At 43.6% G+C, this 25614-nt stretch overlaps 1 protein-coding gene across 1 annotated transcript in view; it reads right to left on the reverse strand.

Annotated features, from left to right (window-relative positions):
• Positions 1-5278: 5278 nt before the first annotated feature.
• The window catches only part of ANTXR2 (ANTXR cell adhesion molecule 2), a 159801-nt gene continuing 139465 nt past the window's right edge, over positions 5279-25614 (reverse strand). The window contains exon 17 of the mRNA XM_056855512.1: positions 5279-5395. Coding sequence (XP_056711490.1) covers positions 5357-5395 — 39 coding nt within the window. The 3' untranslated portion in view covers positions 5279-5356. The remainder of the gene's footprint in view (positions 5396-25614) is intronic.

A 25614-nucleotide genomic window follows, 5' to 3' on the forward strand; every position in this document is an offset into this window, starting at 1 on the left:
AGCACAAGTGTCATGGATGCCAGCGCAGGGGTCACACCGACTCCTAAAAAGCTCTGCCCCCCTTTAGGATTGCATGGTGTATTGTGTAAGCAATTAACACATTAGGAATTCATTACGAATGAGCAGCATTACACTAGATAAGGTGAAAACATCACAGATGTATCACGGATACGTACTAGACAGCCTGAGCCTTGAGTATTTCCCCCCTGTATTTTCTAGTAAGGACAAACCTCAGTTATGACACTGAATAATATTCTCATATCGTTCTGTTTAATAACAGGCAGCCTAAACTGTCTCTTTTTGTTTCAGGCCAAGAGATTAACGCTCAGTGAAAACCATACTATTTCTGGTAAAATGAAAAACAAGCCGAAACAGAAGGATTACAAAACCATGATTCATTTCATATCAATTTGCACCAATTAATTCAATTATCATATTAGCAGTAAATACAAACTCGATGCAAGAAAGATGATTGAAATAGACCCAATGTAGTGGGTTATGGCTTCTGGTCTATTCCACCACCACCACCACCCCGGGAATGTCAATCTAGTGTTTCACTTTCTCATAGGCTTGATATTTTATTTGTTGTTCTGTTTGGAGGTGAATTCTTTCTGGAGTTTTTTCCTCATGGGTGGCATTTTATTTTGTGCTTGCAAGGCCAAAAAAGCGTAACATTTAGAACCAAAACCTACATGCTCTGCCAGGCAGGGCATTGAATCAGGTATGGAGTCTCCTTAGTTGGCACTAGTGACCCATGTTCTAAGCACCCCCTCTCCCCAGCCTTGGGGTAAGGAGGCAGAACTCTCCGGCACAGTTTAAGTAGTTGGGGGAATACTTCAGTACAGGAATATGAAAGGGGGTTTCCTGGGAAGGGGGTGTCATGGGGAACAATAAGATTTTTGTACCCTGTTTTATAGAATGTCCATCCAGTGCCTCTTTATCTATTCTAAGCTATCTGGCAATCCCCAGATTCAGACAGGTGGCCTTAAGAACAGGGCATGCAACATCTTCTGACCTCTCCCTTTAACATCCAGCCTGATGAAGGGTTCTGGAGAACTCAAAAACTTTGCACATTGTTTTGGTTGGCCTTAAAAGGTAGTTTATTTTGGATCCTACTTTGCACCAAAGTGGCTACCTGAAACCTCAATCTGATGATGAAGCGTCCGTGTAAAAGAAACTTGAAGTCAGTCAGTCAGTCATTTATTAATACGGCACATAGCCAGTCATGAACGTGAAGTCCAATACCCCTCAGCACATGAGGCAACTGTAATTAATCCATCCATCCATCCATCCATCCATCCATCCATCCATCCATCCATCTCTCTCTCTCTCCACTTTACACAGAATAGGCATTGCCACACAACCATTCTTCTGATCAAATCATAAAGTATTAAAAGAAAATAAACCTTAATTCCCTCAACTGGCATTAGGGCAGGATCGAATCGATACATAATATGCAAACATCGTACAAGTGAAATGATCTTAAAATGTGCTCATCTCAAAATACCGATCAGATCAGTCCAGGACCGGAAGATAAAAAGGCGTTGATGAATTTTAATACATTGGAGATTTAAGTATTTATATTATGTTGATCAGGGGAAAACCAATAAGCAAAATTAATATTTTTGGGGAGGAGGGGGAAGAAGTGAGTGGCTCATTGTTTCAAGATTCAGTGGTTTGCCGTAAATGCTGACAGAAAACAGATTAGGGTTCAGAATACAGTTGCACATGTGGATAGTTTATTAATTTTAACGAGATTTGAGGAACTGAACTCCATTATGGCTAATATATTTGAATTTTTAAGGTGGGATTCCTTTTGTGCTTAAGGAACCTCCATGTAAAATTTACGAAATTTTTCCAAATTTGTAATTTTTAGGGTAGAGATGAATGCCAACAGTCTGCTGTTTAGCCCTATTATTCAGGGCTCTTTCTCTTGCTCACACATACACAAACCACCCAGATCAAAAATAATTTATGTGGAAAGGACAACACACCTTCTGGCACCACTAGGAATCCTGTCATTTCCTGTGCTGTTTTCTGCACTTTAGAAACATGTTGAAATAAAAGTGAATATTTTCTCAGATTGTCCTTTCCATGTGACCTTCTGATTCTATGGGACTCAATCCATGTTTCTCTTACCACAATAATATTATAAATTGGTAGTATGTACCATGAAAACAAATGCAGATATTTATATAGCTGGCTTTTGCAATTTTAAAAGTATCGCTTGAATGCTTTTAAGAGACTATGTTAAGGCTTTGGATCATTTGTACTGAAGCCTGCTGTACACAAATTCAATGAACAGCCACACACACTTATTGAAATCAAGGTCTTTTGAAAATAGTTCTTCAATTCCACCTATCAATATTTAAATGTATGTCATTGGGATATTATGTACCACTTAAAATGTATATTGCAAATGAAAAAAAAAGGTTGTTATAAAACAATCTAATAATAAAAAGGAGAGATGGTAAAGTTCCAGAAATCTCTGTTGTTGTCCTGCAAAAAGGACCTCTTGTGATAAAGAACCACGTTGCAGTTTTATTTCTAGGAAATTGAAACCAAACAAGTGGAAACCCTATGATTCGTTTAAAAGAGTACCTTCTTTAAATGCCACAAATGTATTAGCAACACCTCCTCCTTAAATATTTCTTTCTGGAGTCTCCTCCAACACAGGGGTTTCACGGTAGCATTTTTTTCAAAGTAGCTTTGTTGTTGTTGCTTTTTTTAAAAGGGGGAGGCTTCAAATTTGCTAACAACTAGGAATATTAAAAAAGATTACTTCCTGAAAATTTCAATTCAATGGATACATTTCAATACATGTGGTATGTTTAAATTTATTTCAGATTCCATACAGAGTGTTTCAAGGGCTTTGACCTTAATCCGAAGTACCATTTATCAAGGTAAACACAAAGTGAACGTGGACATGGTTTAGTTTTCAGTGTGAGGTGAGGAAACAGGAATTTATACAGACTTAACCAAGAGGTTTTTCAGTAAATTTAAAAAAAATTGCTTGTAGAGAGAGAGACTGCATGTATAAAATGTCCGTTTTGTACATTAAAATAAACTACCGCCTTGTCTAAAAGATCTGTAGGTCTGATTACAAAGGTAGAACCCTACTCCTGCTAGATGCTTGCAGAAGGCAACTGTGTCACATTTCTACTTTATTTACATTGCTAAACCTGCACATTATACATGGCGTAGCATCCAAGAAATTTAAATAATTGTACAGCAAGCGTAAATCCCCTGAGTTAGCCTGTGAAATGCCTTCTTGGGACTCATGTGATGCCAAGGGAAGGTGGGTCTATTGGTTGAAGCCAAGCGAGCTGGAGCAGATTGCATACCCAGCAAAAGGATGCACTGGTTCTGGGAAGAAGGCTTTTACTAAAAGTAGGAAGTGACTATAGAACCTTTAGGTAAAGGATTTTATATACGGGGGGCTAACAAGGGGCACTGTCATTGCCACTGGTGGCAGAGATCATCTCAAGCCAACAGGCAATGGAAGCACGAGGCTCCGTCGCAACGGCAGCCTTGTTTGGGAAGAGCCGTACGTTTGGCCACCGACCAAGGGAATTGTCTTACGTCCCTTGCGATTTCAACGAAAGGCCACAAAAGGGGGATAATTAGACCAGTACGCATCCCTTCGCTCGTTCCGTCTCGCGCGCACGCATGCCCACCAAATGTGAAATATTCGCCTTTTCCCCTCAAACGTGATGGTTGCTGAACTTATTTTTAGTGTCATTTGATAAGCCTCCCTGCTCGCAGAGAGACATCCCACTGACCCAGCCACTGGTCACTGTCTATACCGGTTCCCATCAAAGCAGGCGCACTTTGTCAGGTTTCGACTCGAATATCCATTTTGCATCTGAAGTACAGTATCGAAAGTGACTGGATCATTTGAGCCTCTCTCTTCAGCTGCTGCCTCCTTCCTCCCCCACAGTGTTTCCACTCACGCTAACATAATTTGGCACCGCCGACGTGACACAACGCTATTCCCCCCCCCAAAAAAATTATAATACATACTTTGTCAACATTTTCCGATGGCCGGCACTCCTGTACATATAATTTATAAATTGAGGAAAGGAGGGACCTCTCCTTCTCTCTCAGGGGTTCCCCCCTCTTTTGGCCCCACCACTGAATCTCCACCAAGATGTGGTACCCCCCTCAAAAACTGAGTAATGCGCATACAGTAATAGGTCATTCAATGTCAAAAGGCATAAAAAAGATGAGCAAAACCTTCACAGGCTGCTGCTTGCTGTTGCCTTTAATTATATTAATTAAACTTTGAAATTCTCATGCAAAGAGAGTTGCTGGCTTGTGACGCCAAAGAGCCCTTGGAGATTTGGGGGTGGGGGAGGAGATGGACCCTGAGATACCAGCTTTGTGGCAACTGCTTTCCCCACCTCTCAATATTAAAACAACAACAACAATACATAAAGCTTAGAATTACTAACATGTTCATAAAGGATAATGTTTTTATGCGCTACTGAGCGCCGAGTGCAAGAAGGGGGATGTATCCGCCACAGCGCCGAGGCCTCGAAGCGTCGGTCCCTCCATCTCCGCTCGAGATCTCTGCTTGCAGGCTGTCTTCCCATGGAATAACGCTCTATTAATTTTTCTTCCTGTCCTGGGTGCATAATGAAAGAAAGGTGTCTTCGGAAACTAAAGGGCAAAGTCTTGCTTGCCACTAATACCTTGAGGCCTCGTGTCTACATTTTGTCAAGCGTATGCACTACTCAGTGTTCGAGTGACAAGATTTTCAGTCAGAAGGTTCCCGTAAGGCACAATCCGATGTGGTGTTGGGGGCGGGGGGAACGGACTCAAAAAGGATTTAGTGGTATGACATCGCTGTAAGGCAATGAACTTTTATGTTTTTCCATGCCTGACGGGAATTTCTCTCTTCTGCCTGTGGCGAATACTTTCCTATTTAAATAACAAGTGCCATCTCCACATCTGGGAAACAATACAGCTCCTAGTAAATGCACAGAAAGGCTCGAGTACACACAGTTTGTCTACAATACTGAGGGGATGAGAACAAAAGCCGACGTCTTTGGTGGTTTGTTTTCCTTGTGATTCCTGCCCTCGATTCTCAGCAGAAACCAAGGCACTCAAAGTCAACGTTCTTCATCCCATGGCCACTGCAAACCATATAATACTTAATGGCTACGGTATGAGGTAACAAGCTTAGAAGAAAATGGCAGACGATAACAGCTTCGTGCAGAATAAGTGGTTTATGGTGGATCCAAATGATGGAGCATCCTTCTAGGTAGTTTTCTGAAGCTTTTGGTAGAAGCGCTTCATTGTCTTCCTTTGGTTATAATCTAGCGTCGATGGCTTTTCATCTTTTGGCATTCCCTTACTGAGACTGTACTCGGGTGAAGTTAATGCATCGACCCTAGAGAGAGAAAGAATATAAGGCCACAGTTAATTGTTGATGATCATAATAGATATGTTGCAGAAAGGCACACACACTTGATTAGGTAATGGCCGAGATCCACTAGATCAAATCTGGAGGGACCACTAAGCAGTCCATTGTTTGGTAATGGAAACCCCATATATTCAATGACTTCTGTATAATAAGGATCTTAAATGAATCTAAACTACAAACGTGCTTTCAATATCAGTAACATTGCTAGGAGAACATATTGGGTTGGCTCCTACACCTGCTCTCAGCTAAATATGGGATCTTCCTCTGGCGGAAGGAGGCTTCCTCCAGAAGAGCCTCTTCCACCAGAAGAGGAAGAAGAGTTGGCTTTTATATGCCGACTTTCTCTACCACTTAAGAAAGAATCAAATTGGCTTACAATTATCTTCTGTTCCCCTCCCCACAACAGATACCCTGTGAGGTAGGTGGGACTGAGAGAGCTCTAAGAGGTGTGACTAGCCCAAGGTCACCCAGCTGGCTTCATGTGTAGGAGTGGGGAAACCGACCCAGTTCACCAGATTAGCCTCCGCCGCTTATGTGGAGGAGTGGGGAATCAAACCCGGTTCTCCAGATTAGACTCCACTGCTCCAAACCACCACTCTTAACCACTACACCACGCTGGCTCCCAGTGTGCCGTAGGAGGTATTGCCAGAAGAAGGTATTACACATTGCTGACTGGAGTGTCAGAATACAATCCAAATATCTTTGGTTTATCCATACATTGTTTCCTACACATTTAGGCTCATCTGAGTGACCAGGTGGAACAAACGGTAATTTGGACAGTTTTTTAAAAAAAAATGAAACCAGTGTACTGGTTTCTGAATAATGGCAACTTGTTCATCACATAAAGCAACTTTTCTTCTCACAAAGTGTGTCAGGGTTGGTGCTCTTTCACTGAATAAACAAAACATGTGGCCATAAGGCACTGAGCAAACGTTAACTTATGGAGACATAGCATGTGCCCGTCATGAATTTATATCCAAAGAATGAAAAGAAAGTTTTTATTGGGCCCGACTATATAACCATGATCCAAAACGGTACTATGGAATTTCTCTTTATAGCTTATGCATTGAATAAAATGCATAGCTAAATAATTTTAAGCAACCAATGAATGAGGCTTTTGCCTACAAAAGGTCATAAATTTGTTAATTTGGGTGCCACAGCGATCAGTGTTTTTGCCACAATGTTCAAAGGACCAGAGAAGACATTATGTGCAAGATCAGAAAGCATGAGTTTTCTAAATAGAAAATTGGCCATGACGGGTCCCCTGAACTGGACCAAGAAGTGGGGTGAAGGGTATCTCAGGGTCCTACAACCTTCCTCCCCATCTAAATGACCTTCTCGAAGCTGCTGATTGCCCCCCCCCCCATCCCAAAAGAAACGTACAGGTTCCAGGGATGCTTTCTATCCCATGGGGAAAAGCTGCAGCTTTGCAGAGATTTTGTTGTGTAGGTGTGCAACCTTAAATTTGGAATATGGTGCAGCAGTACCACACACATACACAGTAGCCATGGCTGTTTTGAACTCCATATGAAGAAAGCAGGCCACCCTAAACACAGATTTTCCTCTATGGCTCTGACATGGCTATTTTTCTGGAATATTTCAACTAGTCTTTCCCACTGGAAGGAAATCTAATATATCCCCCCCCCCCCCGCGGTAGACCCATGGCGTACCTCCCCTTTAAACACATCTTCCATGGTGGAGAGATTAATGTATTCATGATTTACATCATTTCCAGCAGAAGGCCTTGATTAAAATCAAGGAGATGAGCAGCTTGTTCTGCAGCAAAGGCCACACTGAGCATGTATCATGTGCTGGAGGACTGCTGCTAATTTGCATAGATTAGGTGCATGCAATTAACATAATTTCCACATTATTTTCAAGAACAAGGCTGGGACCACCTTGCATTCGGTAGACTTGCTGCACCTTCTCCACCACTTTCTCACTCAGAAAAAATTGTCCTAAATTTTGAATGGTTTAGGTGGCTTATCCATGAAGAGAACACTGAGAGCAAATACGACACGAATCCAATTTTCTTATTTTAAAAGAAAAGAAATAATGTTGTTTGTGAAAAGATACACAGATCCTCTCTTTTGGCAAATACAACACAAATCTAGTTTTCTTATTTTAAAAGAAAAGAATGTTGTTTGTGAAAAGATACACAATTCCCCTCTTTTGCAAATACAACACAAATCTAGTTTTCTTATTTTAAAAGAAAAGGAATAATGTTGTTTGTGAAAAGATACACAGATCCCTTCTTTTGCATGGGGAAAGGAAAAAGATCCGCCAATCTGCTTTATGCATCTGCAGTCTGATAACCGGATGACACTGTGCATGGGAACTTATCTGGATTGGGGGAGCAGACACCCTGACCTACTATGAAATGTGCAAAATCTTTCACATACTGCAGCAGCCAAAATTCAGGGGAATTATTTCTTATTTGACCACAACAATTCGCACTCACGTTCAGATGCAAAAAGATAATCTACATCTGAACATACGTGTAAATGGCTACCTGACTTGGAACCGAGTATTCGCCTGCCTTCTGGAGTTTTCATGCACAAGACTTCTAGGAGAGGCCATACGTTGGATTCAGCCAGCATTCCCACAGTTGAAAAAGGCAGGAGGGGGAGTCCCCTTAAACTACCCAAAAGGCTATGTAGGGGATCATGGGGCCTGCATGGAGGAAAGCCATGCGGCACAGGGGGAGGAGGAGATTTATTCATTTTATTTTATTGCATTTTTACCCCGCCCTCCCCAACCCGAAGGTCGGGCTCAGAGCGGCTAAAATTTATGAGGTCAAATTAGGTAAAATTGATTGAAAAAGAAGGCTGGATCCAACCCAGAATGTACTTTCTCAGTAAAGGAAGCACCTGTTATTGGCTACAAACTTTGCTCCTGATACTGATTATCAAATAAAATCATGGCATGGTAATTTACTGGTATAATCTATCAGAGAACACATTAGATCATACTAGATAGGCAGACTCTTGCTTAGTAGGCTTCTGTGTGGTGTTCTGGTGAAAAGAGCCCTGTTCCACACATTAACTGGAGATACGTATCACAACACTGGGCTAAAGTGGTTGGGTTTTTCAAATTAGCAAATCAAATATCTCAGTTGTGATTCATGAATATTCAAATAGGACTCCACATATACTTGGTTCAAACTTACTGCAAGTCAATCATCTTAATTTAATCTGAAGTTTGATTTTAAATAGCATACAAACTATAGCAAGGACAGTACAAAACTCGTCTCTAGTTCTGTGGACTTTGATGAGTGTCGATGTTACAGGGAATGTCTGAGATCTGGTGACGGTTGACATTCACATGTGAATGATGACAATCCTAGAATTCTGTACATGTCCAAAAAAATCCAGAGATATTCCAGTGATTGTTGACAGTCATCTAAATATGATTGTCAGCATTCCCTTGTGTATGTCAGAAAAATAGGGCAGTGTCTGTGTCTTATTTTCAAGCATTCATGGAATGCATCGGAGATTGTCAGCCTTCCCAATGAGATTGGTGACATCATTTTTCACACATTCATTATAACGTGTATAAGACATGGCCAAACCGTTGTGAATAACACTACTAAAAATACAGCTTGGTATTTATGAACTTCATTCCAAGCAGATCAAGCTGTTTCACATCCACTATCTCTGAAATTGTTCGGGCCATTTCTAAACGTTCGTACAAATTTTTGTTTGCCCTGAAAATTATAAACTGAAAACTAAGAACGGAATGGAAAAATTGGGACATATTTTTCTGTGGGAGGAAGTATACAAGTGGGGTGCTGCTCTCAATACATCTACAGGCGTGCAGTCAAATGGAAAATAATAATCAACTTCAAACCATCTTTACTTACTCAAACTTTGTTTATATCATTTCTACAAAGTTATTTTTAAGACAAAGTGAAGCTAAGCAATTGATCTGCATCCCCAGAAACATGTAAGTCATCCCTTCCTAAAAACAAACAAATCCTTTCTTCTGGATTTAAGAGGAATCAATCTGTTTGTGTCTCCAAAACCCAATCAACCTACCAGCTCCCAGCAAAGCTTAATGGAAGGAAAATATCCTATTCCTTGCCGTAGGGTTGCCAACCTCCAGGTACTGTCTGGAGAAAATATGCACAAGTACTACAGGGATAATTATGGAAGTATAGTACTAAGCTCAAACAAAAAGATACAATAATACTCAAGCAAACTATGCAAACATATATTGTGAAAGACGTGTAACATCTACAAACAAGTGAAAACAACTATAAATATATATACAAGTGAGATCAAAGTAGAAAGTCTTTTTTTCTTTTTTCAAGGTAAGTGAATGTCTTATCTTAAGGTTGTTTTCAACACGAGGAAAGCTGGATGAGGATGGAACAGTAACGCGGTCCAGATGCTCTTCAAGCGTTTTCACTGCAAAACTGCAGCTTCATCAGCTGAAGTCTTCATAAATATTGTATAATTATTCTTTGTAGATGCAATAGTAGCAATCTGATACAGAAATAGGTATTCAGTCTTGCTGCGCCAAAAGGCTGCTCAATAGCCATTTTGAGCAGCCTTTTGGCGCAGCAAGACTGAATACCTATTTCTGTATCAGATTGCTACTATTGCATCTACAAAGAATAATTATACAATATTTATGAAGACTTCAGCTGATGAAGCTGCAGTTTTGCAGTGAAAACGCTTGAAGAGCATCTGGACCGCGTTACTGTTCCATCCTCATCCAGCTTTCCTCGTGTTGAAAACAACCTTAAGATAAGACATTCACTTACCTTGAAAAAAGAAAAAAAGTCTTTCTACTTTGATCTCACTTGTATATATATTTATAGTTGTTTTTACTTGTTTGTAGATGTTACACGTCTTTCACAATATATGTTTGCATAGTTTGCTTGAGTATTATTGTATCTTTTTGTTTGAGCTTAGTACTATACTTTCATAATTAATAAAAAACCTCCAGGTACTAGCTGGAGATTTCCTGCTATTACAACTGATCTCCAGCCGATAGAGATCAGTTCACCTGGAGAAAAATGGCCGCTTTGGCCATCAGATTTATTGCATTGAAGTCCCTCTCCTCCCCAAACCCCGCCTTCCTCAGGCTCTGCCTCAAAAATCTCCCGCTGGTGGCAAAGAGGGACCTGGCAACTGTAATTCCCTGCCACCCTCCCCACAAAACAAACCCTGGCTACTGACTGAAGGCAAACCGCCCCATTTAAACTGCTCATGTGTTTCTGCCCAGGAATTAAGATCAGAGAGAGAGGCCCTTCTGATTGTCCTATCAATCAAAGCAGCTCATTTGGTAGGTACATAAGAGAGGGCCTTTTCAGTGGCAGCCCCATGATCATGGAATGAGCTCCCCCTGGAGGTATGCTTGCCCCCCGCCCACTTTCAACTTTTAGGAGGCACCTGAAGATGGTTTTATTTAGGACGGCATTTGATTAAAACAGTCCTAAACTGTGATTTAAAACTTTTGGTCTTATGTTTTTATGTAATCTATTTGATGTATTTCATTAATACTGTAAGCCGCCTTGAGCTCCGTCAGAAAGAAAGGCGGCTAATAAATATTTCAAATAAACAAACAAATAACTGGCTATGCCAGGGACTACAACATAAGAACACAAGAAAGGCCATGCTGGGTCAGACCAAGGTCCATCAAGTCCAGCAGTCTATTCACACAGCAGTCTATTCACACCAGGGGCCTCTAGGAAGCCCACAAACAAGATTGACTGCAGCAGCATTATTATCCTGCCTGTGTTCCACGACACCTAATATAATAGGCCTGCTCCTCTGATCCTGGAGAGAATAGGTATGCATCGTGACTAGTAGCCATGAAAACCCCTCTTCTCCATGAACATGTCCACTCCCCTCTTAAAGCCTTCCAAGTTGGCCATTTTTTTTGCAAGCAAAGTATTTGAAATATCTCTATTATGAACCAACCTGCCAGTTAAGAACTTTAACAGAGGTCCTTCTCCAAGTGTCTCTGGAGGCTAGATCAAAGTCGGGGACTTCTCTGTGGTGACACCACCACTGTGGAACTCCTTCCCTAGATGTGTCCCCCAACACCTTTAATGTTACCTTTCAGACCTGCGATAAAGTCTGCTCTGACTGCATGGAGCCTTCCAAACGCTGAACCCTCCTTGCTTACTGTTCAGTATTTTACGGCTGCGGTATTTGTCTGCTGGAGCCCTTATGGCAATTTAGTACCGATTTGTTTTAACTGTTATTAATAGTTATGGTAGCTCTCTCGTCTGCTGTTGTCATTCTGCAAACTTATATTGCTTTACGGATTCTGTAAACTGTCCTGAAGGCCACATATGCTGGGAAGGGGGGACAGAAATATTTTAAATGCTCTACAACCGAGCTACGGGATCTCTCCTCCACTTTCAATCTAACCAGGCAAGCGGAGAGGGTTGCGAGATGTTCATTCATGACAATATACAGTGTATCCTCTGCTTTCTCTTCTTTTTCCAAATCGATGGGCTCGCAAACGAGACCCAATAAATGAGAATGGACATCGGGCGAGGCAATCTTTTCATGAACCGCTTGGCAAAAACCAGAATGTCGGGAAACACACTGAAAGTGCTAATTAACTTTGAAGGTCAAGAATGTTGCATCACCACGGATGTAACTCCAAAAGATTCCATGCCAGCACAGTAAAGAACTAAGTTGCAGGGCAGGTAATAGGATGTGACAAGGTGTGCAGCTTTCTAATGCATGCATGCAAGGAGGCACATTAAAAGTTACCGTACAAAACGACAGCAACTTCTAGCGCTAACATTTATTACCTACCCCAAATGCTACCCAGAATCCAGTGCTCTGGAGTCTAGTGCCACATGCATATGAAACTTGCTGTGTGACATTTCAAATACAGAGCCTAATGTCTGCTAAGCACTTCAGTCCATATTAGATATGTAGTCCTAGATAAATGAGGTACTATTTTCCATATATATTTGATATTTGCAGCTAACCGTTAGGAAGAATTTTCTGACTGAGTGGTTCATCAGTGGAACAGGCTTCCTCAGAAGGGGGTGGGCTCTCCTTCTTTGGAGGTTTTTAAGCAGAGGCTAGAAGGCCATCTGATAGCAATGCTGATTCTGTGAACTTCGGCAGATCATGAGAGGGTGGGTGGGAAGGGTTCCATCTGTGTTTGGATCTTGTGGCCCTTTCTTGCATGCCCAGGGAAATGTTGATCGCCACTTTAGGGTCAGGAAGAAATTTTCCTCTAGGCCAGATTGGCCAAGGATCCTGGAGGTTGTTGTTTTTTGTTTGCCATCTTCTGTGCATGGAGTAGAGGTCACTGGGGGTGTGGGGGGAGGTAGTTGTGAATTTCCTGCATTGTGCAGGGGGTTGGACTAGATGACCCTGGTGGTCTCTTCCAACTCTATTCTATGATTCTATGTTTACCATTTTAAAAAACAGAGTTGACGTCAGAACACTGTCAAGCAACTAGAAAATCCTTTTATTAAAACCAGACCCAGATGAAATCTCTTTTTCAATATTATTCCTAACAAAATTCAATGAGAGTTACATTGAATAAACAGTATAGTATATAATATATATTGGGAAGGTGACATGTTATAGCCTGATCTCGTCAGATCTTGGAAGCTAGGCAGACTCTGTCGTGCTTCCCCAGTCATCTACCCCCAGAAAGCTGGGTCCTCATTTTACCGACCTCGGAAGGATGGAAGGCTGAGTAAACTTGAGCCGGCTACCTGAAACCAACTTCCGTTGGGATCAAACTCAGGTCGTGAGCAGAGCTTGGACTGCAAGCTAAGCAGGTCTCCAGCTGTCAGTACTTGGATGGGAGACCACCAAGGAAGACTGGGGTTGCCAGGCCATTGGGTCATTGGATTATTTGAATTTTTTGCTTCCATTCTGGAAAAGGATGGGATTTCCTGATCCAGATTTCTTACTCGATTGTGGTTGTCCTCTCGGTCACATTACCACAGTTGGTGTGATGGCTTAATGTCACATTCATGCCTTCGTACTCAATTAAACAATCAATACATCCAATTTGAATTCAGATGTATCATGCCTTGTAAATCATTGGGTCATAAACCTTAACAATACCAACATGTATCGGCATAAAATTGAACTAAATTAGTGTCTCAGGGCTACAGTAATTAAAACATGAGTTATGCAAACATCCTGTGATTACCACAGGAGACACTGGGGTAGCTTGGAATGGGCAAATACATATCAGAAGACAAGACTTCTAGTTTAAGGATATGGGTTGAAGGGACAGATCCTTCTAAATGTTTTAGAAGACTATCAGTGCATTTCTGAGATTTCGGAGTACGGGGACGGTGGGGAGGAGGCACCTCTGTGGAGCCTCCTAACCCGTTTCCCCAGTGCCAAAAACTCAGAAAAAGCCTTTTAAATTCTTTTTAAATTTTAAATGGGGCTTTTCGCCCCATAGAGGAAAGCAAAATTGGGCTGTGAGAAACTCCTAGTCAGAAATGTTTGAAGTGTTATCAAAACCTTTTCCCATCCATTGAAATTATTCCAATATTTTTCATCTCTTTAGGTGAAATTCAATGGCAACTTTAATTCTGTTCCATGCCTCTAAAAACGTGTTTCCTGGTTGCAAGCTGGGATTCCTCTGCCTTTGGGCCAACATACAAGCTACTTCACATTAATCTATATCTATATCTATCTATAGCTATACACACACACACACACACACACACACAAAACACTGCAGCTCAGTGGCAGATCATCTGCTTGGCATGTGGAAGGTCCTAAATTCAATCCCCAGCGTCTCCAGTTAAAGATTGGGTCCTATGTGATTGGAAAGACCTCTGTATGAGACCCTGGACAACTCAGATTTTGGGGAGGGGCTGTAGCTCAATGGTATAGCATCTGCTTGGCATGCAGAAGGTCCCAGGTTCAATCCCCGGCATCTCCAGTTAAAGGGGCTAGGCAAGTAGGTGATGTGAAAGACTTCCGCCTCAGACCCTGGAGAGCTGCTGCTGGTCTCAGTAGACAATACTGACTTTGATGGACCAAGGGTCTGATTCAGTCTAAGGCAGCTTCACGAGTTCATTTGACCTAAATGGGTTTAATGGCCATTCCCTTCCCCAGAAAACACTGTGAATTATAGGAGGGGAGGCCTATAAAAGGCAACTTTCAGCAGCTAACCAAACTACACTTCCCAGAATTCTCTGAGTAAAGACATGACAGATATCTGCCAGTTGATAGTAAGCCCATAATGTAGCACTATCTTAAGGATAAAAAGTGAAGATGTTCATGGCCCAAACGCTGACGTGATAGTGTTTCCAAGGCTTCATAGATTGCTGACTTGCAGAAGAGGAGCCAACTTGTGAGGAGAAAAGGCCTGCTACATTTTGGAGCACTAAAGAATAAAGACACATTATGAAAAGACAGGAGTCACTGGAAAAGACAATCATGCTTGGAAAAGTTGAAGGCAGCAGGAAAAGAGGAAGACCCAACAAGAGATGGATTGACTCTATAAAGGAAGCCATGGCCCTCAATTTGCAAGACCGGAGCAAGTCTGTTAAAAACAGGACATTTTGGAGGACATTGATTCATAGGGTCACCATGAATCAGAAGCGACTTGAAGGCACTTAACACACACAAAGTATAAAGTGATGATCAAATAACACATGTATAGAAAAACCCAGGTTATTTTTAATGACTGAGAAACCAGCACTCCTTCCTTCATGTGTTACATAGGGTTGCCAACCTCCAGGTACTAGCTGGAGATCTCCCACTATTACAACTGATCTCCAGCCGATAGAGATGAGTTCATCTGGAGAAAATGGCACTTTGGCAATTGGACTCTATGGCATTGAAGTCTCTCCCCAAACCCTGACCTCCCCAGGCTCCGCCCCGCAAACCTCCCACTGGTGGTGAACAGGGACCTGGCAACCCTAGTGTTACGTTGAGCATTTAGAAGCTGACATCACCAACCAAACCCTGAACGCCAACTAATGTCGTGTTTTTCCGACTACGAGGTGTTAACATTCTGCAGGCATTAACATTCCCACACGCTTCTGCTGGCTCCCAGTGCAGGATGTATTTCATTGCTGTAACTGTGAGAATATTGGGTTTACCTCATAAATATCCATTGGCACCTGCAGTTTCGTTTAAGCATACACATCCATACAAATACATACAAACACAGGGAGCAAGCTGATATATTTACTTCGGAATAGGATTAGTAAACTCTGACTTTCTGGCAGCTTTAAAATGTGGCCAGAGTTTTAAACGACTATATATGTTTCCAGATTCTCCTCCCCACTTTTCTCTCTTTTCTAAATCTCCCAAGGATGAAAAAGGCCAAGTGTTGTGAAGTGGTTAGAGTGTCAGAGTAGGATCTGGGAGACTCAGGTTCGAATCTTCACTCAGTCATGGAAGCTCGCTGGGTGACCTTGGGCTAGTCACAGGCCCTCAGCCTACCCTACCTCACGGAGTTGTTGAGTGGATAAAATAGAGGAGAGGAGAGGAGAGCAACATAGGCCAATTTGGTTCCCTGCTGAGGAGTAAGGCAGGGTATAAATGAAGTAAATAAATAACCGTGTCTCGCTGAGAGGTGAATCACATGGTCACGCCAGCATATATTCAGATAAAAGGAAAAATTAATTGAAATATTCATGGATAGTAGGCCTATCAAGTTATCAGCAAACACAAAAACGGAAGCTTCGTATTCCAAAGCACACTAAGCTCATACAGATGATAATTTTACAGCATGTACTATGGTAAATTGCACTTGTGTGTGGTACATGAGAACATAAGAAAGGCCATGCTGGATCAGACCAAGGCACATCAAGTCCAGCAGTCTATTCACACAGTGGACCAACCAGGGGCCTCTAGGAAGCCCACAAACAAGACAACTGTAGCAGCATTATCCTGCCTATGTTCCACAGCACCTAATATAATAGGCATGCTCCTCTGATACTGGAGAGAATAGGTATGCATCATGACTAGGAGCCATTTTGACTTGTAGCCATGGATAGCCCTCTCCTCCATGAACATGTCCATCTATTTGTAATGGGAAAAATTCAAGATGGTTTGGACTCCTTAAATAAGGATAGCCCTTCCAGTTTTGTAGAAAATTGGTTTCTGATAGTTCAATATTTGACTGACCTTGATAAACTTCCTTCAAATTTAATATATCATAACTGGTTGTATTTTTGAACAGGAAATGTAAGGTTGAATATAGTTGACCAGTTGTTGTAAGGGCAGTATGTATTGAATTGCATTGTATATGTTATATCAATAAAGTTATTAAAAACAAAAACAAAAAACATGTCCATCTTCCACAGACGGAAGAATTTCCATGTGGAGCATGACTTTTTCACCTTCGCCTTCCTCTCAAAGCCCAAAAATGCCTCCTGAAAGGTTGCTCCTGGGAGATAGAAATGCTGTCCCCAAGAACCGCATTTAAGGGGCAATGGAGCTGCAGCAGGAAGGGGGGAGGTGAGAAATTTGCACTCTGTGAATGGCTAGATTAGAGTCCAGCAGCACCTTAGAGACCAACAAGATTTTCAGGGTATGAGCTTTCGAGAGTCAAAGCTCCCTTCATTTGATACTTCGTCAGGACTCAAAGCTAGGCGGTCTACTGCAGACCAACACAACTACCCTCCAGAAAAAAACCCCCAGCTCTGAATGGAAATCTTTTTTCTATGGAAGCACTCCTGTGGATCCAACCCATTTTCTCGCAGTTTCACTTACCTCACAAGGTTGTTAGAATAAAAGGAGGAAGGGGGAACTAGGGGTTGGGTCCCCCCAGCTTTTTCACTCCATCTCACCCAATTTCCTTCCCTATTACAGCCCCCATCCCATGTGGCTTTTATCTATGCTGATCCCATCATCCCAGGCATAGCTTTTTTTTTGGTGGCCAAAATCACTCCCTTTTATCACCAGTGGAACAGCTGGTTGAATCCAATCCCATGCACCCCACCCTGAGTTTCTTGGAGGAAGGGAGTGATACCAATATTAGCTAGAAGAAGAAGAAGAAGAGTTGGTTTTTATATGTCGACTTTGTCTACCACTTAAGGAAGAATCAAACCAGCTTACAATCACCTTCCCTTCCCCTCCCCACAACAGTCACCCTGCGAGGTAGGTGGGGCTGAGAAAGTGTGACTAGCCCAAGGTCGCCCAGCTGGCTTCATGTGGAGGAGTGGGGAAACCAACCCGGTTCACTAGATTAGTGTCCGCCACTCATGTGGAGGAGTGGGGAGTCAAACCCGGTTCTCCAGATCAGAGTCCACCGCTCCAAATGGATGTGAGGGCGGTCTGGCTGCGACATCTGTCACCCCACTGATCGCCAGGGTTGATTTAGCTGATCTGGCTGGCTAGGCAGATGTCCCCTACCTCCCTCACCGCTCCGTGTGCGTCCCTCCCAAAGCTGGAAGGGGACGATCATCCCAGATAGAAAGAGTGTACTGTTCTTCGGTCAAGGGTATATGCTCCAAACCACCGCTCTTAACCACTACACCACGCTGGCTCTCTAGATCAAATCTTCTTAAACTGTGGGTCGCGACCCCATATGTGAGGGGGGGGTCACAAAAAAGTTGGCAACAGTAAAAGGTTTCTTTATGATTCATTATCAGTAAATGTTTGAATTGTATACCTATTTTATATACCTATATACACGGGGTCACATAAAAATTTCTCAGGTGAAAAGGGGCCGTGAGTGGAAAAAGTTTAAGAAGCCCTGCTCTAGATAACAGAACAGCCCAGAAAGAAACAGTGGGGAAAGCAGCAATTTCCTTGGGTAATGAAAGAAGGGGCGTTGGTTCCAGAGCTGGCCCGAAAGAGCCAACAGACTGTTCTCACCAGTGTTTTAGTTCACAGTCTGCTCTTAGAAAATGCTATTAAGGGCAGCCCCTTTATCCCTCTAATAGTGCTTATTTTGTAACTGGACATATGGCCGTATTCAACCCTGTTACCACAGAGCATAAAACCCTCAAGTACATGTTGATTGGCGGTTTAACCTTGCAAATGCCGGGCCTGCAGGAGAGACAGAGGCGGTGCCTAAAGACGCACCAAAGATGAACATCCTTTGCCAAATTTTCTCATCACCATAAGGATGATCGGACCTAAAATGGGAGTATTTAGCATCCCAGGCTCTCTATGTCTGCTCTCAAAATGATTTGTGTGTGTGTGTGTGTGTGTGTGTGTGTGTGTGTGTGTGTGTGTGTGTAGGGGAATTTTTAACAAGTCACCTTGTGAAGTTAGGACTGATTAACCAGTCCAAGCAATGGCAAAAACGTTACCTTTACTGAGTTGCACCACCCAATTCTTCCTTCCTTGGATTTTTATCCCGCCTTCATCCCCAGCCACAGCCGGGCTCAAGTGTTAAATATATAAATACAATAAAGCCATAAAACACAAAATCCAATAAATATACATTCAACAATTTTAAAAACAACAGTGGTTAAAAATTTATACTTCAGCCAGAGGCACAATGGTTAAAATGATTAATAATTTATACTGTACACTTCCTCTGCAACATTTATCTCCAGTACTTTACACAAGAACTATACCATTTCTACGGTCATCATGGGCACAAATAATCAAGGCTGCAGGGTGTTCTGAACAGCAGGAGTGCTGCAGAAGAGGAGTACGAAGAAGTCATTTTAAGCCATGCACAACTTCCAGATAGAACTGTCCTCTAGATGATGGTCCTCCAGTGGTCATTTCACGAGAGAATGCATCTACTGTGCTACCTGATCACTGGAGTCTGATGCAGTGGTTGCTGAGCCCTCAGACCCATTCTACGTGCAGGCCATTCCCCCATTCCCACCCCATCCAGCGTCAGATTTTTCTTTTTCAAACAAGTAGCGATCAAGTTTTTTTTGTACTTAACATCCAACTTCAAGAAGAGCTCTATTGAAATTGGAAGCTGGCCTAGTAAAAGAAGAACTGGTTTTTATATGCCGACTTTCTCCACCACTTAAGGAAAAATCAAACCGGCTAACAATCCCCTTCCCTTCCCCCCCACAACAAACACCCTGTGAGGTAGGTGGGGCTGAGAGAGTGTGACTAGCCCAAGGTCACCCAGCTGGCTTCATGTGTAGGAGTGGGGAAACCAAGCTGGTTCTCCAGATTAGCCTCCGCCGCTCATGTGGTGGAGTGGGGAATCAAAACCGGTTCTCCAATTCAGAGTCTACTGCTCCAAGCCACTGCTCTTAACCACTACACCACACTGGCTCTAGTACTTTGTGAGGTTTTCCTCAGTCTTGATATGATCAGTACCCTCTACTCTGGGCTTACAACTTTCCAAGTATCCATTTGCACAAGGGAGGATATCCTTTCATTGTTTGCACCATTAGAAGAAGAAGGAGGAGTTGGTTTTTATCTGCCGACTTTCTCCACCACTTAAGGAAGACTCAAACTGGCTTACAATCTCCTTCCTTTCCCCTCCCCACAACAGATACCCTGTGAGGTAGGTGAGGCTGAGAGTGTGTGACTGGCCCAAGGTCACCCAGCTGGCTTCATGTGTAGGAGTGGGGAAACAAATCCAGTTCACCAGATTATCGTCCACAGCTTATGTGGAGGAGTGGGGAATCAAACCCGGTTCTCCAGATCAGACTCCACCACTCCAAACCACCGCTCTTAACCACTACACCACGTTGGCTTAAATGATTGCAAGTCACTTTGAGACTCTGAAACAAAGCAGGGCAAATCTTGTCTAAGCCGCTTGGTACCTTTAAACACTGCCCACTGCCACAGAGCTGAGAAGAACACAGGCTGTCCTCCAAAGACTAGTGCTGACTGAACAACAGCAGGAGTGGGGCAATATATCCCCTCTCCTCGAGGCAGCATATAAAGGTGATACATACCATCTCCCTTTATGTCAAGCCTCTGGCACATCTTATTATTATTATTATTATTATCATCAGTAAAAAACAAAAAAAGACCCATCTCAGCACCTTGTCAGTTACAACTGCGGATGCAGCACAATGCCACGGGAACCGCCGAGCTGACCCATCACGCCAACCTGCAATCTTACCAGGAACGGACAGTTAGAGAAGAGATCGGACGTGACAGTTAAATGTGCTCTCTTCGCCTCCTGATGACAACCTTGACAAGCAACCTTCACGTCGCAACGTTCAGATGCGCATCCCGGCGTTCGGATGTTGTCAAGTGCTGGCTGATTTAGATACATGCCATTGTAATATGTCAGCAGAGCTAAGATTGCCGCTATCAATATAGTGTCTAGAGAGTCAGCTTGGGGCCCTCTGGCTGCAGCTTAGACCGAAGTGGAGGAGCTACCCTGAACATTTAGGAGCTCCGGGTGGCGATAGAAGGTTTCAGTGCCCTCAACCGCTCCTTGTCTGCCCTCCACAGAGAGTAGAAGTTGATCTTCCTGCTATGACTTCCTTGTAAAAAAAAACACAGAGTTCTAGGAGGTCTTTTTTATGCATGGCTGTTTCAATCGCGGTCACCCCTCTGACGACTTCGGGTCTTTGTGTTGATTATGCAAGCCGTTTCCAACCGTCAGAGGTTGCCTCGTTCTCCCCGCGTTTTGTCCGGGTTTTCAGGGACCTGTTTTATCACAAATTTGAAAATGCAGGAGAAACGGGCGGAAATGCAGGGGGGAGAGAAGGCAACCTTTGACGGCCGGAAACAGCATGCATAATCAACACAAAGACCCGAAGTCGTCAGAGGGGTGACAGGGAGGGAAACAGCCGTGCCTAAAAGACCAGAGTCTCCCAGAAGCAATAATTTATGCCAAGGAAATATATGCAGACACTCTGCATTTGCAAAATGCGCTTTGTGCAAGGTCGTCGGGTCTTTTCAGTTTAGAATTCACATGGTTCCATTGCCTGACAACCCTAAAAATGATCAAGGCTGAGTGAATTCAGTGATTGATACAATCACACCACAAGTGAAGAAGCCAGTAATGGTTGCAGGATCCAAACCCCTGAGAAACCTAGGGGGGCACTAAGAGGGAAGGGGGCAGCAGGGACCCTTTCAACTGTGTTGTTTACAATAGATCAAGCTATGGCACCAGGCTGGCAAATTTGGTGGACACTATCAGAATTTTTTTCCAGTCTTTGAAGAGCTGGTATCACTGGATCCAGCTTCATTAGTTCTGTTGAATAAATTTCAACTAAGAAGTTTTAATTTGATTTTGAATAGATGTGCAATTAATTGTTACTGTTTTGAAATTTCATTGCTATTATCTTCTTTAGTGTGTCATGCAAACCCCTATTTTGAATAATGCTTTTGATAGAGTAGGGGGGCGCTGTGGAACCAAGGGGGTAGTGGCCCGAAGTTTGGGAACCACTGGCTTAGACCAGTGGTCGGCAAACTCATTAGTCAACAGAGCCAAATATCAACAGTACAACGGTTGAGATTTCTTTGGAGAGCCAAATTTCTTAAACTTAAACTTTGCAGCTTCGTAGATGCACATCTTCCCCCATGCGTGTCCTCCAAACTCAAAATTAAGCCCCCCTGCAGAGTTTTGAGAATTTGGATGGGGGGAAATGTGCATCTCTCTCTCTCTCTCTCTCTCTCTCTCTCTCTCTCTCTGTGTGTGTGTGTGTGTGTGTAAGTGCCATCAAGTCGTTCTGACTCATAGCGACCCTATGAATCAATGTCCTCCAAAGTGTCCTATCCTTAACAGCCTTGCTCAGATCTTGCAAACTGAGGGTCATGGCTTCCTTTATAAAGTCCATCCATCTCTTGTTGGGTCTTCCTCTTTTCCTGCTACCTTCAGCTTTTCCTAGCATGACTGTCTTTTCCAGTGACTCTTCTCATCTCATGATGTGACCAAAATACGACAGCCTCAATTTAGTCATTTTAGCTTCTAGGGTCAGTTCAAGGCTTGATTTGATCTAAAACCCACTGATTTGTTTTTGTTTTGTTTTTTGGTTTTTTGGAGGCCACGGTATCCGTAATGTGCATCTACAGAGCAGCAAACCCAAGGCAAAACCTCCTGTGCATCAACGGCCATGCACAAACGAGAAAGAGAAAAGCCATCGTCACCTGCACATGCACCCCCACACACACACCCGGTGCCCCGCAGCCACGCCCGGCCAAATGTTCTCGGACTCCACGAAGCCAGCCCGGCCGCGGCGAGGGAGACTCCGAAGTGGAGGGTGAGGCAGAAGGCAGCGCCCACGGCCCGCTCTTCCCCTTCCTGCCCTGCACCTGCCTCGGCCACAGCCGACTCTCCGCGGCTCCTCGCCCTCCGGCTCCAGGGGGCGTGCTTCCCCAGCCCTTCCTCCGGCCAGCTGGCCTGGCCTGCCCTGGCTGCGACCCCGCACCTCCGCCCCCTGGCGGAGGGCTGCGAGCCAGGGGGGAGCAGAGGTGAGGCGACAGCCGCCCGCCCGCTTGCCGCTTCCACCTGCAGGGAGGAGCTGCAGCACGCTGCCACCTCCTCCTCCTTGAGAGCCGCACTCAAGTTGCCAAAGAGCCGCATGCGGCTTGGGAGCCGCGGTTTGCCAACCACTGGCTTAGACCTTGGCTGAGATAGAGAGAGGACTGAATGCAATAAACAAACAGACAGACACAAAGATAATAAAACAGGATTGGAAACCTGATGGAATCTTAAGAGGTAGAATTTCTGGGCTGGGTATGTGTGCGCGTGGAGGAACAGATACTCAAGTGCCCTGGAGAGGTTTTTATTCCTTCCCCAGGATTAGGAACAACAAATTATATGCTATTTAAAAAAAAATTGTGAAAATGTGCAGAAGTGGTATAAATCATAGATTTCTGCTTGGTGTTGGTGCAGAATTTGGGTTACCTCAGTGTAAACACGTGATTGCTCTAAAATCCAAGAGTGTGCAGATCTGAATGAGAACGATCCGCTAATCCAACCTTGAAAATTGGCTATGACACCTTAGTGTGGCGATCCCTGATGTGAAATCTGCTGATGCGTTTCCTGGTGGGCATTTCCTTGTCCCCCCAAGTAAAGAGCCAATCTTGGTTTCTCAGGCATGCCCCACATTCTGAGACTCCGGAATCAGTTGCCTGAGAGGATGTATCGCTGTAGCTCTATTGCTTTCAAGAACGGCACATGAAGCCCACAATTGGATGGCTAGGTTGATTTCTTTTGTGTGTGCTACCGTCACTATTTTTAGTGGACCCTGTTTTGTTGTAGGTTTGCCCACTAGTAGGGTTCAGTTTTGAGAATGCATTTGAGAGTCAGCGTGGTATAGGGGTTAAGAGCGGTGGACTCTAATCTGGAGAACTGGATTTGATTTCCCACTCCTTCACGTGAGTGGCGCACTCTAATCTGGCGAACTGGGCTGGTTTCCCCACTCCTGCACATGAAGCCAGCTGGGTGACCTTGAGCCAGTCACAGTTCTCTCTGAACTCTCTCTGCCCCACCTACCTCTCAAGGTGTCTGTTGTGGGGAGAGGAAGGGAAGGAAATTGTAAGCCGGTTTGATTCTCCTTAAAAGGTAGAGAACATCGGCACATATAAACCAACTCTTCTTTATTACTATTGTTATTTGTATTTACTTTGGGGAGTGGCTTTTAATGGCATTAGCCACGGCAAGTCGCTTTAGGCTTTTGGGGAGGAAAAACATGACCAAATAAGTACAAAAAAATTACTAAGCCCTACTGATTTCAAATGGGCTAAAATGCATCACCGCTCAAAGCAAATTAGCTTGCTGTTGAAGGCAGAAGAGCTCCATGGCGCAGAGTGGTAAGCTGCAGTACTGCAGTCCAAGCTCTGCTCACGACCTGAGTTCGATCCCGACGGGAGTCAGTTTCAGGTAGCCAGCTCAAGGTTGACTCAGCTGTCCATCCTTCCGAGGCCGGTAAAATGAGGACCCAGCTTTGCTGGGGGTAAAGGGAAGATGACTGGGGAAGGCACTGGCAAACCACCCCGCAAAGTCTGCCTAGGAAACGTCGGGCTATGATGTCACCCCATGGGTCAGGAATGACCCGGTGCTTGCACAGGGGACCTTTACCTTCTTTTTAAAGGCAGAAGAACGCCACTGGGCCATTGTTTTTTAACAGGCAACCTTACTGGCATACTAACAGCTTCAGCCGTTTGTTCTGTGTAGGCCGTTGCAACAGACCAGATTAAATACTGTGGATTCCACTTCCTCTGTAGCTATTAAAAGATTTTTTTTCTTTACATCCCTAAATCCCTGTCGAGTTTCTTTTTTGCTTGAGGCAGATGAGGACATGGCAGCTTTCAATAATGAAGAAAACATATTTTGATGGTGGATCTGCGTGGTTCATGTGTGTGCACTGAGAGTTTTAAATATACAGCGCGGCATATGTTTAACACAGAGCATATGGAAAAAACGAAAACGCCAATCTCAGTTCCCAGGCAAAATATGTGTAATGCAGAAGCTGCCGTTGCACAAAAAAGCAGCATAAGAACATGGAGGGTGAGACCGAATTGTGGCCAATCGGCAGCACTGTTTATGCTCCTGGCTGATTCCCCATCGGCAGTATTAATGGCTTTCTTGTTGTTTCACAAATAGATGGTTTTCTTTTTTATCATTTTATCTTTGTAGCTGGCTGCTGTTTTGATATATACATAGTTATTTTTAATTATTGTACATGTAATTTGATAATCATTCTATATTTATGCTCTTTTAAAATCTGTTCTGTGATACCCAAAGTAGGATGGAAAGGTGGGAGAGAAATGCTGTTAAATAAATACCCACAATAGAGCCTCCATTTTCAGAGGCAGTATAACTTCAAGTACCAGATACTGGGGGACACCCAGTGAGGAGGCAGGGTTGGTAACTCTGGCTTGGGAAATTCCTGGAGATTTGAGCAGTACCTGGGGAAGGACTTCCATTTGTCCTGGACTCTATGGTATACCATAGAGCCTGCCCTCTTAAGCTGCCATTTCCTCCAGTGGAACTGATTTCTGTAGCCTGGAGATCAGCTGCAATTCCAGGAGCTCTCCAGGTTCCACCTGGAGGTTGGTAAGCCTATGAGAAGGGCTGCTTGCACACTTAGAATCATAGTTGGAAGGGACTACCAGGGCCATCTAGTCCAACCAGGGCCATCTAGTCCTGCACAATGCAGGAAATTCACAACTACCCCCCATATCCCCAGTGACCCCTACTCCATGCCCAGAAGATGGCCAAAGATTCCCTCCCTCTCATGATCTGCCTAAGGTCATAGAATCAGCATTGCTGACAGATGGCCATCTAGCCTCTGCTTAATAACCTCCAGGGAAGGAGCATTTACCACCTCCGGATGAAGCTTGTTCCACTGAGGAACCACTCTGTTAGGA

This window comes from Euleptes europaea, chromosome 9 (assembly GCF_029931775.1).
Source record: "Euleptes europaea isolate rEulEur1 chromosome 9, rEulEur1.hap1, whole genome shotgun sequence".
Taxonomy (NCBI): domain Eukaryota; kingdom Metazoa; phylum Chordata; class Lepidosauria; order Squamata; family Sphaerodactylidae; genus Euleptes; species Euleptes europaea.